At 50.0% G+C, this 15,211-nt stretch overlaps 1 protein-coding gene across 8 annotated transcripts in view; it reads right to left on the bottom strand.

Moving 5' to 3' along the window:
• The window catches only part of CACNA1E (calcium voltage-gated channel subunit alpha1 E), a 502,806-nt gene that overhangs the window by 71,580 nt on the left and 416,015 nt on the right, over nt 1-15,211 (bottom strand). For 6 of the 8 annotated variants that reach the window (XM_032291227.1, XM_032291223.1, XM_032291222.1 and 3 more), the window contains 9 exons: nt 14,904-15,016; nt 14,454-14,585; nt 13,917-13,989; nt 12,611-12,728; nt 9,937-10,004; nt 8,332-8,429; nt 3,139-3,195; nt 1,378-2,019; nt 698-1,011 (listed from right to left, as the gene is read on the bottom strand). In XM_032291227.1, the coding sequence (XP_032147118.1) occupies nt 698-1,011; nt 1,378-2,019; nt 3,139-3,195; nt 8,332-8,429; nt 9,937-10,004; nt 12,611-12,728; nt 13,917-13,989; nt 14,454-14,585; nt 14,904-15,016 (1,615 nt within the window). The remainder of the gene's footprint in view (nt 1-697; nt 1,012-1,377; nt 2,020-3,138; nt 3,196-8,331; nt 8,430-9,936; nt 10,005-12,610; nt 12,729-13,916; nt 13,990-14,453; nt 14,586-14,903; nt 15,017-15,211) is intronic. The other 2 variants (XM_032291224.1, XM_032291228.1) reach the window with 1 other exon arrangement.

Raw genomic sequence — 15,211 nt, forward strand, 5'->3', positions numbered from 1 at the left:
GCAGGGATGGGGTGTGAGATGAATGCTGGAATGGGGTGTAGGGTCAGAGCAGGGGTGGGGAAGGAGGTTAAGTGTTTTTGGTTTTTTTTTTTTTTGCTGTTTCCCTTTAAGACATCATTGATTAACATTTGTTGCCTAAGGGAACTGTGATGGGAAGAACTTGTGACTAAAAGCTCCTGGGAAAAAAAGAGTTGATAAGAGTAATAGAATCAAATAAAATATTAGTACAGAGAAAGGCCTCAGAGGTCATTTAGTTCAACGCTCTTGCTTTGTAGATGACAAACTGAGGCCTCAGGAGACACAGAGGTGTTTCTGGGGTTGCTCGGTGAGCAGAGCCATGGTCCACTCCATCAGAGGCTCCCTCACCTGCTGGGGCAGCAGAGCACCTGGCACACCACAGAGAACACACCGAATCAAACAGCTGAATCTCCACCTGGGCATCACATGTGATCACTCTGAAGACTCGAGAATGGGCACAGGGACCAAAAGCTTCAGGGAATTTTATGGGCACCGTTTAAGATGGAGAGAACTCTAGCTTATTCCTGTTCTGCTACTCATTTTTACATCTTGAAGGATGCTTTACTCCTCCTGGTACTGTTTTCCATGTGGCTTTATTGGAATGGCCCCAGAGCCCACTGTCCCCACCCCCAGACAGGAAAGGGGGTGGGGTGGAGGGGGACAGGGACTGCGCTCTCACTGTGCACCACGGTTGAGTCCACCAAGGGGCCCACGTCGGGGATGGCGACGGTGACACTGGTGCTCTCGGTGGTGGCCTTGTCCGTGTTGGCCGTGATGCAGGAGAGGTCGGGCTCGCTGTGGCTGATGACCCGGCCCATGTCTAGCTGCACATCCCCCAGCAGGGCCTGCTCACTGCTGCCTTCAGCCTCCTGCTCCGTCAGCACCGCGTCGTTCCCCACTTCCAGCTCAGGATGGGGCGGGACTAGGGGGGTGTTTGCCTCATCAAGGGCTCCTGCCAGCCTGGAGCCCCTGGACAACATTAGGCTGTTAGTCCTGTGAAGAGACAGAAGGGGAGAGCTGGTGCTCAGACACTGTCTCCAAATGGCAGGTATGGCTGGCACGAGAGGAAGGCGGGGAAGCTCGGGCAGGCTGGAGAGCACAAGATCACCACTGCCTTCCACCCCACCCAGCCAGGCAAAGCACCAAGACCCACAGCCCACTGCCTATTCCTGTCCTTCCATCCACAACCCACTTCCACAGGCCCTCATTCTCAGGCGGACAGAGCCCACTGTCTGTATGTTTATACAGACCTCACAAAGCGTGCAGCATCCTTTCCATTTCATAAAAGGGAAACTGGAGCTCAGAAAGGCTTACACTGAGAACGCCTGGCAGCCGCCTGTGTTCCGTGCGCTCACTCACCTCCTCAAATCCTGGCCTCTCTCTTCTTGTATCGTCGGCTCCTTGGCACCATGGTTGCCCCTGAGCTCATGGTCCTTCTCCCCTTCAGCGGGCATGGCTTCATCCAGACTGCGTTCCTGGCTGGCAGACCTGCTCCGGGAGGCCGAGGAGGACTCCTTGCCTTCCGTCCTGACGCGGCGATGCCGGCTACGCCGCTGGCTCTGCCTGTGCCTGGCCCGGTCCTCAAAGGTCACCACAGCCTCTCCTCCCCCAGCCTCCTGCTGAGTCGGGTCACAGTTCCCATGACAGGACCTGGCCAGCCACGGCAGCTCCCGCTGGCCCAGGGACAAGGGGGTCCTCTGGTTGTCCAGGGCACCGGATCGGTCCCCACCCTCCCCCTTGAGGGACCCGCCACGGCTGATGCGCTCCTCATCGAACTTCTCCAGTGCTAGGCCCAGGGCCAGGCCCTCGATGGCCCTGGGTCTCCGATAAAGGCTGGGGTGAGCATTGAGTGGGTTGAGGGAGCTAAGCGGGTTGAGCGGGTTCATGGATGACACCTCCTCCCTGTTGAGGGCCTCCTGGCTGGACATCTGCATGTGCTTCCTCAGCTGGCTGGTGCGCTGCTCCCACACCGACATGTGGTGCCGGCGCCTCCGCTCCCTCCTGCCAAGGGGAAAGGACAAGGCCTCAGTCAGAGCCCGAAAGTTGCAGGGAGGGAGGGAGGGTGGCCGCAGGGGCGATGTGAGAGGGCAGGACACACGGTGGGTGCAAATGGGAGCGCCCAGGACCTGCAGACAGGAAGCACAGAAAGATGGGAGGACTGGGCGGGCCACACCTGAGGAGCTCATCGGACGGCTGCCTCCCAGCCTGGGCACTTTCCACTCCAATCGCTGCTTTGCAGTAGCTAAGGGGTGGCTAGGCATCAGCCCTGGGAGGAGTTCCAAGTCCCCAGGGCCTGCGGGGGCCGGGCGGCAGTCTACTGGCTGACCACATCTTCACTCCCCTGCTCTCCTTGCTTTCGGGGCATCTGCTTATGGCTCTTGATTCAAGGTCAAAGTTCTTACCCCCTCTCTCCCTCTCCTCTCCCTTCCCTCTCAGGTAACAGCCTGGGATAATGGGGCTGAAATGGTCGGATACCACGGAAGGGTGAGAAGAGTGCCAAGCAGACTTCTTACAGTCTTGATATCACCCTTAAAAACAAGAGTGCTGGGAGTCTCTTCTACAATAGCTAATAAAAGCCACAGAAGACTAGGTGCAGAGACTGCCAGCAGCTCATACTCAAAACCACAATCGAACATTTCAGCTCGGGGGCCTAGAGGAGTATTCATGGGGCAGCAGGAACACACAAACATGACACGTGCAGAAGAGCACACAGGAGAGGGCTCGCTGGGCAGAGGGGACAGTCACCTCCTCCCCCCATCTGTGCCTGTGGGTGCACACCTACACACTGTGAAGGGGACACACACATGTACCTACACGCACCCTCACGGAGGCCCACATGTAGCTATACACAACTGCCTACGTGAGAGGTATACCCACTCACAAGCCAGACAGAAGAGGGAAAAACGCACAGGTCACATACTGTAGACACACACTGATGTAAGCACGTGTTGAGGGGTGCAGAGGGCATATCCACAGATCATGTGCACGGAACACACACACACACCAAGGCACACACTGACATGCACACCCGGTGCCACTTTGTCTACGGCAAGGACAATGACACATTGTCCCACGCCCACACATAACCACTCACAAACACGCAAACTGGTACACACATACAGGTGGCTGCTGCGTGGCTCCCACATCGACATGTGGTGTCTTCTCCTTCTGTCTCTTCTGGGGAAGAAAAACGAACAGGTTCAGTTCACCCCCACCTCTAGGAACCTCAAGCCCCACAGCCACCAGCGGATTTCCGGAGCGGGGCGCAGAGTCCTCTGTGTGGCCATCAGCTCTCCGTGTGCCTGTTTGCCCTTTGTAGACCCCCAATGTTTGACTCTCCAATGGAGTGACTTTCAATTCCTTGCTATGTGCAAATACATGGATCTAGTCTTTGAAGCACACATGCACAGGCACAAAGGCTATGCCATTTCATAGGGTACACAGCTCCAGATGCTCAAACATCATGCCCAACAGGCACGCACACTTCCACCTACACATCCTTCAGATTCCTATTGTGGAAATCCTGTAGACGCGCTGAGTCGTTTTCTTCCCCTCCCCGCAGTCATTTCTAGGGCTAGCATAGCACATTCATCGGGTGTGGCTCCCCAGAGCTCATCGCTCCCATAGCAGACCCTGACCCAGCTTAACTAACATGCAGGGGAGCAAATGCTCTGCCATGCACGATGTCAAGGCTACAAAGTGGTCCATGGTCAGAGGCAGCGCCATCTTTCCGTAGGTCACCATCCATGTACTCCAAGATGTGAGCAGTGACCTCTGCATTTTAGCAATGCAGAGGCCCTGGACATAGGCCCTGTTCTATGTTCCGCTGGGCAGAGCACAGTATTGACCTTCTCAGCCTTGTACAGAGAAAACTCTCTTCCATGTGCATATTGTGTTTTTTCAAACACAACGTTCGCATGGCAATGTATGGGCTGTGCCTGCAAAAGCAGACAGGACACGTGGAAAATAAGCTGTCAGCACGGGGTCAATGCTCAGGTAGAGGACAGCATATCTGGGCTATCCTTGCAGTGAGCCTGCCCCGGTTACCGGCCTGATGAATTCAGTCCAGCCCAATGGGCCCTACTTGGACCTGGGAGGTTGGCAAATGCTGCTCTTTCCTGATAAAGCAGATGCCCAACCACAAAAAACATGCTCGGCAAATTAATCCCACTCAACTGTCACCTCTCACACGTCTGCAGAGGAGCCCCACACAGGGTGGGGCTGAGGGAGCAGAGGCAGCTAGTCTGAGGCCCACTCTGGGTGTCTGGAAGATGCACAGTGCACATGTGTGTGGCTGCCCAGGAGCACCCACTGATGCAGACATCGTTGTGGAGAAGCCTGTGAGCTCCTCAACTGAATACATCCCTCAGCATCAGCGGCCGACAATGCAACAAGGCACAGGTGGGGGCGGGAGTGCCGAGAAGCATGGGTAGATACAGAAGTAGAAGCATAAGCTCTAGACAGGCAGCATGCACACCTGCTAGCAAAAGCACATCACACCATCTATTTGCAAATTCTCAAATATTCAAATACCAGCTATCCAGAAGCATGTGTGTAAGAGTGTACATACGTGGATTCTTTCTCTCACACACACAAACATGGGCATTCACCTCTCTACTCACACATGCACAGATTCAAACTTACATTCATACCTGAAATCATACAGAGAAGCATCCACATGTCTCCAACTCATACGAATGAGACCTTGTGTACACCCCACAATAGCCTTGTGGATAGGAAGGGCAGGTGGCATTCTCCTCATTTCAAAGATGGGGAAATAGAGGTTCTGGGATCGGAGTGGTTGTCTCTCTGAGGTCACAGAGTATATTAGTGACAAAAATATAACTAGCACTCAGGCACTTTGGTTTTTAACAGTGCTCCTTCTGTGTTTCTCCATGGACAGTCATGTTTGTACTTAAAGTGTAGTCCAGAAATCAGCAGTTTTGCAACACCCAAGCAGGGCATGAACACCTGAGCAAAGCATACACAACTTAGCAGTGTATGCACACCAGTGCAGGGCACACACACCTGAGCAGTGTATGCACACCAGTGCAGGGCACACATACCTGAGCAGTGCATACACACCAGTGCAGGGCACACACACCTCAGCAGTGTATGCACACCAGGGCAGGGCACACATACCTGAGCAGTGTATACACACCAGTACATGGCACACACACCTGAGCAATGTACACACATCTGTGCAGGGCACACACAGCTGAGCAGGGCACACACACCCGAGAAAATGCACACACACCTGAGCAGTGTACACTCACCGGTGCAGGGCACACACACCTGAGCAGGGCACATACACACACACAAGTGGTGTACACACACCCGAGCAAATGCACACGCACCTGAGCAATGTACACACATCTGTGCAGGGCACACACAGCTGAGCAGGGCACACACACCTGAGCAAAATGCACACACACCTCAGCAGTGTACACACACGAGCAGGGCACACACACCTGAGCAGTATACACACACTTGAGCAGGGCATACACCTGAGCAGTATACACACACAGGAGCAGGGCACACACCTGAGCAGTATACACACACATGAGCAGGGCACACACACCTGAGCAATATACACACACTTGAGCAGGGCATACACCCGAGCAGTATACACACACTTGAGCAGGGCACACACCCGAGCAGTATATACACACTTGAGCAGGGCACATACATCTTAGCAGTGTACACACATCTGTTCAGGGCATACACAGTTGAGCAGGACACACACACATGAGCAAAATGCACACACACCTGAGCAGTGTACACATGTGTGCAGAGCACACACACCTGTGCAGGGCCCACATACCTGAGCATAGGATACACACCTATGTGGGACATACATCTGAGCAATGTAGACACACCTGTGCAGGGCACATACACCTGGGCAAAGTACACACAGGTACACACATCTTTGCAGGGCACACACATCTCCGCAGGGTACACATACCTGAGCAGAGTGCACATGGCTAAGCAGGGCACACACACCCGGAGGTGGCTCCACACCAGCAGCACATGTACAGCACCAAAGCCCGGGTCTCTGCTGGTCTTGGATGTTTGCATCACCTCCTTCCACCTTGCAGTGCCCTGGTGCACATTCTGCTCCATTCCCATGGCCCTGTGCCTACCCACATTTCATTCATTCTTTCATTCCAGAAATAGTGAGTTTCTACTCTGGGCCAAGCATCGTCCCAACTCACATCTCTCTCTCTCTAAACCCACTTCTCCCCCAGGCTTCTTCAGTTCAGCAAATAGAACCACCCACTCCTAAGTGACAGCCAGTCCTACCCATCCACATTTTTGGATACCTGTGTGTATGTGTTTTTAACCCAAACTCATGAGTTCAAGGAAGGTGGAGTAGAAATTACTCAAGGCCCAGAGGATATTCCAGAGAGGAATATTCCCTATCAATCTTTGGCATTTCCCTATCAATTTTTAACAATTTGGAAGGGAGTTTTTCTCTCTCACAGAAGAGGGATCTAGGGGCTGGGCCTCGAGTTTCAAAAGGCAAAGGCAAGATGATGGCTGTGCAGGGAGGGAGGTCCCCCTGCCACGACCCTGGCATGCCGCACAAGGCAAGGAAGAGGCTGCCTGGGAGCTCTTCACCCAAGCTCTAGACAACCAATGGCTCCTCCCTTACTAGGTTCAACTAACAATGACAGGGTCATTGCCAGGATAGATTCCCACCTCCTGGGGGTCTCAGACCCTCCCACAGATGCCCCAGCAGCACTGACCACGCACACAGTCCTCATGCAGGTCCAGATGCCACAACAGGAGCAATGTGGTTCCACAGTCACTTCCCAGTCTCTCCTCCAACACCTCCCCGTCACCACGCAGAGACTAGGCCACACAGGGCCCACGCCACCTGCCTGTAGCTCCAGCACAGGTCCAGGCTGGATCCCTGAAGGAATGGGCTCACTGCTCTCCTTCAGCACCTCCTGTTCTCTCCCTAGTCCACTTCAACTGGGTTCTGTTCCAACCTGGCCACTGAAGCGGCTCCTGTAAGGTCACTAACAGCTTTCGTTTTCCCATATGGAATGGTCCCTTTTCTGTTCCTCATCGTATGTGATCTTTCTACAATATGCAGCACTGGCACCCACTCCTCCTTCCTGCGGAGTTTTCCTTCACGGGCTTCCAGCACACTGTGCGTCCTGTTCTTTCTCCTGCCTCCTGTTCGCACTCCCCTGGTCTCCTGGGCTTGTTTTTCCTCTTAACCAGGAGGAGCACTGTCAGCCACTGTCCTCAGCACTTGGGTCTCTGGGTCATCCGACCCATACTGATGGCTTAAATACCATCTAAAGGCAAATAACCTCCCCCAAATCATTGTTTTAATTCTGACTTTTCTTTGCTCCAGATCCAGGTACACAACAGCCTACTCAACGCTTGGATGCCTTAGAAGTATCTCAAAATGAACTTTAGATTTCCGCTAGTTTCCAGGGATCCGGTAACTACCACCACCCTCCAACCCATTGCTTAGTCCTCAACACCTTCAAACCTGCGATCAATTTTTGTTTCTTCCCTTTTATTCATCCTCACCCCCGCCACATTTAATCCATGAGCTTATCCTATTGGCTCTCCCAACTACAGAGTGAATGGGATTACTCGTCATCTCCTCCATTTCCCCCACCCTAGTCTAAACCCATCCCCTCTCACCTACTTTACTCTGAGAGCCGACTCTTTCCCTGCCTCCACTCTGGCCCCTACAGTCCATTATCCTCCATAGAACAAAGTGACCTTTTTAAAAGTGTCAGTCATATCCTATTCATCCTTCCACTTGAAGTCCTCCTGTGATTTCAGCTGGAATAAAAGCTAAACTCCTCCACTTGGACTTTAGGGACCTCAGAGTTGTCCCCTGCCGCCTCCCTGGCCCTGTCTCTGTTTCTCCTCATTAATTACACATCAGCCATGCTGGACCTTGCTGGGGAACACTCTGCCTTCAAAATGTCACACGACCGCCGTCCACACATTTGGGTCTCTGCTGTAAACAGCGCCTCCTGAGGGAATCTCTTCTGGCTTGACATAAGCTGCTCCCAGCCAGCTCCTGCCCTTCTCTGCCATAGGACCCTGCTTCATTTACGTATAGCACCTGTCACTATCTGAAATGATGTGTTTATTATCTATCTCGCTGGCTGAGATAACAGCTCCATCAGAACACATCCTGTCTTGCTCACTGCTGTATTTTCAGGAACAGTTCCCGGCATGGAATAGGTACACTCCTATAACCAATAGTTTTGTGACTTGATGAACTGGCTGTTAGCACAGGAGCTCAGGGATCAGTGAAGGGAGCAGCTGACTCACTCGATCGAAGGCATGTTGGGTGCAGACATCGGGCTGACCTCCTTGGCCTTCTGCAGTGCATGTTTCTGGTTGAAGGCCTCTTCTTCCTCCTGTTCATCCTAGACACAAAGCAGAGACGGCTTTGCCTGGGATCCCCAGGAAGGAGAGTAGCTTCCCTTGGCTCTCCTAAGGAGGAGTTCTGAATACCAAGTGAAGTGAGGAAGACACAGGAAGAGGATAAACAAGGCAGTGAGATGTTAGGTTGGCTGGGAGACCTATGACGGCCAGAGGCCAGGCCTCTTGGGAGACAGCAGCCTCACAGCTCCACTGTGGCTGGCAATCCTTGTCTCCATCCCGGAGCCATCCATAGGCTACCCAGGAGAATCAGAAGTCTACCCCAACCCCTAGCCCTCAGTATAGCTGGTTATGACTGTGGAGGTCAGTGGCAGGAGCTGACACTTCTCAGATGTCCTACAATGTCTGGAAGCGATAGAGCAGGGGCCTTCCAGGCAAGGAGCCTGCTGAGTAAAGTGCTGAGTGCCCCATTGCTGTGTCTTACCTGCACAGCCAAGTGGGTGCTCAGGTAGAGAGCTCATCCCATCAGCATCATTCCTACAAGTGTCCCCTCTATGTGATGAACCCAGGGAAAACCAGCTCAGGTAAAATGACTAGAGCTGATAATAGTACATCCATCTTCAGAGCATGCTATGGTTTTTCACAGGCATTATTTCACTTGATCCTCACAGTAAACCTGTGAGGTATACAATGTGGGTACAGCATTCCCGTCTCACACATGAGGAAACTGATGCTAATGGAGATCAGGAGTCCAATCCAAGCCAACACAGCCAATGCAGGCATGGGATTCAGGCCCAGTTTCTCAGCAACTAAAGCTGGTATTTTTCCTACCATATATGCAGATACGAAGACCCTTAAGGATGTACAAAGAACATCACAGAATGCATTGGAAGAAGCTCGGAAATGACAGCAGGATGCTATGCACCTCTGCCCAAAACCACATCGGCTCTCTCTATGGAGAGAAGGGTTTTTACTCATCTCTGTAGACCATCCCACTGTGGTTAACGTTGCCTCCCCAGACTGGGGAAGTTAATCAGAAAAGAAAGGAGCCGTTCTGTGAGAAATTTAGTATCTGGCTTCATTGACATTTTCCCAAAATGACCATGGCTACTGGAATAATCCAACAGCCATAGCCTGGGAACTGTGACGGCCGTGATCTCTCTTCCACCAAAACCCAGAGGGTTAAGTCATGTGACCTGGGTCACAGTGCCATAGATTGCAGTAGCAGAGATGGAATTGAAAACCAGGGCTCTAGAATGTTCTTGACTCTCCGTGATAATCCTGGAAAGGACTCCTTTGAGGGATCATAGAAATTAAGATGTTATTTTGTGTTTCTTGAGGCCCCCAGGCTAGATTGAGGCTCACCAAACTCAATAAAAGCGAACTAGGCTTCCTTTAGGGGTCTATGGTTATCCAACCGTCCAGAAGTTTCCAGAAAGGTCCTTCCTGGCAGGCCTGAGTCAGACAATGTAGACTTTTGGAGGGTTCCAAAAGCTGGAGGGTACCCAATGGCATTAGAGAAACATCAGATCCCTAGAGAACAATGCTTACCTTGGTCAGCTCCTGGGCATTGGCCAGATTATCCACAGCGATAGCCAAGAACACATTCAGTAGCGTGTCTGGGGTGATGAATTAAGGATGGGCAAATAAGAAAAGCAAAAGTCTTCAGCAAGGCTGAGAGGTCACCTAATGATCTTTCCTGCCTGGGACACTAACAGGAACAGAAGCTACCCTGAAGAGTCACCTAAGCAGGGGCTGTGGGAACAGAGAGGGAGAGGTTGTACAACTCTGTTGAAAGGAGAAAGGATATGTCTTCCCTCCTTCTGCATATCATTTTTACCCAGGATAAAGAAATGCCTGAATTAAACCACCTGGGAGCCAGATGGGGTGAGAAGAATTAAGATACTGTGAAAAAGTATTATTTGGTCTTTAACTGTGTTTCCTGGCATACAACTCTTAAAATCCTTAGAAACTCCAAAGTGTTATCTGGTAGCCCCTAGGTAGCTTCTGCATGGGGGCTGGTCAGCAAAGCAAGGCAAGGTTAGAGGGTTGGGACTATCAGCCCTAACCCCCCAATCTCTAGGGAGAGGAGAGGGGCTGAAGGTTAAGTTGGATCAACAATGGCCAAAGGATTAATTAATCATGCCTATGTAATGAAGACTCCATAAAAATCCAAAAGGACAGGGTTCAGAAAGCTTCTGTATAGCTGAACATGTGGAGGTTCCTGGAGACTGGCACTCCCAAGAGGGCATGAAAGCTCCATGCCCATCCCACATGCCTTTTCTTCTCCCTCTCTTCAACTGTATCCTTTGTAATATCCTTTATAATAAACCTGTAAATGTGTTTCCCTGAGTTCTGTGAGCCACTCTAGCAAATTAACCAAGCCCAGGAAGGGGTTTGTGGGAATGCTGAATTATAGCCTATGGGTCAGAAGCACAGGCAAAGTCACCTGAGGCATGCAACTGTCATCAGAAGGCAGGGGCAGTCTTGGAGATGGAGCCCTCAACCCGTGGGATCTGATGCGATCTCCAGGTAGACAGCGTCAAAATTGATTAGAGGACACCAACTAGTATCCGCTGCAGGACTGCTTGCTTGTTGGTGGGTTAAAAAAAAAAACCATGCATTTGGTCACAGAAGTCTTCTGTGTTGATTGTTGACGAGTAAGGGAACACTCTGAGAAAGCAAAAGCACTTTGAGTTTGTTCAGCCACATTCAAAAGGTCTTTAGACAGCTGTGGCCTTTACCCATAGCAATACCAACTAAGAGAATCGTTGAGTGAAATGTGTAGACAGCTCAGTGTAGGAGCTCATCTCCCCATTCTGGGAGGCTGGAATTGAATCTCACCTACACCAATGAGCATCACACTATTCTGTCCTGAAATACAAAACAAAGTGAGATTCCACAGCCCCTGCTACTGAGCATCTCCCCAAAATGAGATGGAACTTCGCATTCTTCTTGTGAGGGTCCTGAAGGGTTCCACAATTCATTTAACAAAATGTCACACAGCAGACATGACTCACTCTGAAGTCCACTCCTATGTCATACTCTAGGCCCTGAAATCTCAATTTCCAACTGTCTTCAACGCCTAGGTGTTGTGGAACATAGGACTGTTCTAGCATTGATGCCCAGCTCTGACAACCCTCAGAATATCTGGAAAATCACGGCGCCATTGGGACTCGTAGAGCTTTCACGTCTGTGACTCACTGCCTTGCATTCTTTTCATGGGTTTCTCATATTGTGCTTCTAGTCTGATCCCACCTCTAGAAGTTTTCAGAGCAGAAAACGTAAAAGAGCACGTCTTTTCTATGAAACTATGAAAAATGCAAAAGTACACCTACCTCCCATGGCTCTCCCTTTTTGTTCTGCTAATCCAAATTCACAGCAAACCCCAACTCCCCAAAAGCATCTAACAGTTGTATAAAAGTCCGTAGTTATGAATCACATGCAAATAAACTATCTCATTTGGTATTCACCACTAACAAAGGAGATAAATATTATTATTCTCTTTTCAGTTGTGAAAAATAGAAGCTCAGAGTGATTAAGTAACTTTCCCAAAGCCACACAACTGATACACAGAGTTGCTGGAATTAAAACCTAAATCTCCTGGTCTAGATCTTGTGATCGGATGAGGCACTGGAGTTAGATGGAACTGATCTTTAGTCTCCCTTTACAATTCAGTAGTTAATTTACTTAACTGAGATATATTTTCTTTGTCTTATAAGGATTAGATGAAACACTGGCTATAAAGCACTTAGTTTAATGTCTCACGTGTAGCACAAAGACAATAAATATTTGCTATAATTCACAGTAATAGCATTAATCCTAACACTAATTTTTGAGATCTCACTATGTGGCAGGCTCTGTTTGACATTAGCATGTAATTAAATCATTAGTGCTACAGTGTGCCTGTGATTTCAGCCTACAGTGAGCTCTGCCTTCTCTAATATTCCCCAGCTCATAGTACCTCCAACCATTCAGGGCAACAGCGTCCTGTGTTATTATTCGTGTACACGACAGATTTGGATAATACTCTATCTTATGTTTGCATTATTGACCCAGCTAGTACACAAATTCCTTCAGATCAGGATCCTGATTTACTTTAGTACACCAAACAATGTCCACGCCCCTGCCCTATCAACCCACGCTCTAGCACCACCACCAATACTCCTCAAATGCTGGTCCCGGAAGGCGGGCAGCTTGAGGAGGTACATCCTGAAAAGGATACAGTTGCCAAACAAGGTGAGCACAATGAAGTAGATGGCAGACCACATGCCTGAGCTGACCCCGCCCTGGGAGCGGATTCCATTGTACATCACCTCATTCCAGTCCTCACCCGTCAGGATCTACACAAAGCAAATGACAGGCGCATCAGAAACCTGGGCTGGTGGAGAAAATGGGGCCAATACCAAGGGCAAATTCTGGGCCTAGGTCTTTTGCATCTATCCCCTTGCTTGACTGTCCTGCCAGGGAGTTATAAAAAAAAAAATAGTAATTCCCGGCTGGGCATGATGGCTCACACCTATAATCCCAGCACTTTGGGAGGCCAAGGCGGGTGGATCACGAGGTCAAGAGATCGAGACCATCTTGGTCAACATGGTGAAACCCTGTCTCTACTAAAATTAGCTGGGAATGGTGGCGCACGCCTGTAGTCCCAGCTACTCAGGAGGCTGAGGCAGGAGAATTGCTTGAACCCGGGATGCAGAGGTTGCCAAGATCGCGCCACTGCACTCCAGCCTGGGTAACAAGAGTGAAACTCCATCTCAAAAAAAAAATAGTAATTCCCATAAATAATCCTAAACTTTCTTTTGATACGGAAGAGAATTTTAGGCATTGAAAACAGAAGGAGAGCATCAAAGGGAAAGGTTCTGTTCCTCCAACTACAGAGTGTCTCCTACCTCCAGCTTTGCAAGGTCCTTGTGGAAATCATACAGATCAGGTGGTCTGGTCATTATCTAACTGTCCTCAGAGCTGCCCAGATACAGTGTCTGGAACAGTGGCATGATTAGAAAGAGCCTTGTGGGCTGCAGTTCAGGAAACTTGGGTTGTGGTCTAATCTCAGATTCTGGCCAAATAGAATTTTTCTTTAGGTCTAAGACACTATTGATTTTGAGTTTTCCCCATGATTTAAACAGTTGAGTTTTGAGGGAAGTGAGGGTGAAAAGAGACCTTGTTAAATAAACACCATTTAATGGATACCTCCTTAAATGGGTTAGAAGATGCCCCTGGATTTCAGAAAACCACAAATGTGATTCTTGGCTGAATGTCTCAGACTCAGTGTCTCCTGCAAACTCACAGGTGTGGGAGAAGGACAACGAGGTGGTCCCAACAGAGCTCTCATATTAGTGGCAAGAACAAATCCCCAGAAGTTCTAGGGATTACTGTAGTAATAACTGCTGAACTAGAAGGAGTGCCTCATCCCCTGGGAGGAGCCTGGTGAGGAAATCTGAATTCTCCCGACACTCTTCCTTGTCTTGCAGTGTGTAGTCCAAGGGACCCCACACAGCACTTCTGACCCATAGCTGGCCTCATACCTGGAACACGGTCATGATGGCTGCAGGGAAGGTGTCAAAGTTTGCTGAAGGAGTCCCATCATTAAAGTTAAACCTGAAAAATAAAATGGAAGAAAGAAGGGAATGAAAATCTCACATACCAAGTTTTTCATTCCCAAGATCATCGTTTTTTCTTTTCTCCTTTCTTCCACAACCCCCCTCTTCCCTACTTTTTCCCAGTTCCACATAACTTACAGAGACTGTAACAGTTCTACTATTGATGAACTATGCACTCTGAAGGATGTGGGTAGTGAGACAGGGGTTGGGCTGCCCATGCTGCACATTTCAGGGACAGCACCAAAGACATGGGTCCCCAGAATGAGAACCCTTTACAGCATGAAAGGAATAAAATGGAGAAGTTTACTCCACATATACACTCACTCAGTGGTCAATTCACGCCATGGGCAAGGGCAGACAAGATAGTAGTTAACACGATGGACGGAGGTAATGACCCTAGCCCAACACAGGCTATGACTGGGTTTTGAGCCTCTTTTGGATGGAAAGCTTCCGAGCACTTACCTGCCTCCAAATAACTGCATTCCCAGGAGAGCAAAGACAACGATGAAGAGGAAGAGGAGGAAAAGTAAACTGATGATAGACTTCATTGAGCTCATCAAGGAGACCACCAAATTCCGTAGGGAAGCCCAATACCTACAAAACCCAGACAATGTGACAGCTGTGAACACTGCATACCAAGTCACCCCCGCAAGCCCAGCTCAGCATTTGCCTTGTAGTTTATGAAATAAGCTGCATTTGTATATTTGTAGGAAGTAGAGAGGGCGGCAACCTATTGCTCCCCTTGGGAATGTGACATCATAGATATTTTTGGTTTAATCTTTGGAGAAGAAGGAAGAGCTGAAGAATAGAGAAGGGGTAGGGCAGGGAAGAGATACTTCCCCCCACGGGGGAAAGAGGAGATGGGGTCTACTCTCAAAGTCATTGGGAAAAGTCCAAATTCTGATCACTTACTTGGTTATTTTAAATATTCTTAGAAGCCGGAGGGCTCGCAAGACACTGATTCCAAAAGATGTACCAGGTCTGAAGATTGCCCAGACCACTTCAAATATACTGCCCACTGTGACCTAGAGAAGCAATGCCAGCCACAGTGAGAGGAGGAGGAAGGAGGAGAGGACAGGAGAAGGGTGGAGGAAGAGGAGAGGGGGCATTCTAGCACCCAGCACACAATCAACAGCTCTCAGTGGGGGATGGGGAAATAAAAACTCTCCTCTCCCACCAGCCCAACCTTCAGTGGAACTACCTATGTGGACAGCTGCCAC

Source organism: Sapajus apella, unplaced genomic scaffold (assembly GCF_009761245.1).
Source record: "Sapajus apella isolate SASKATOON/1434 unplaced genomic scaffold, GSC_monkey_1.0 scaffold25, whole genome shotgun sequence".
Lineage (NCBI taxonomy): Eukaryota > Metazoa > Chordata > Mammalia > Primates > Cebidae > Sapajus > Sapajus apella.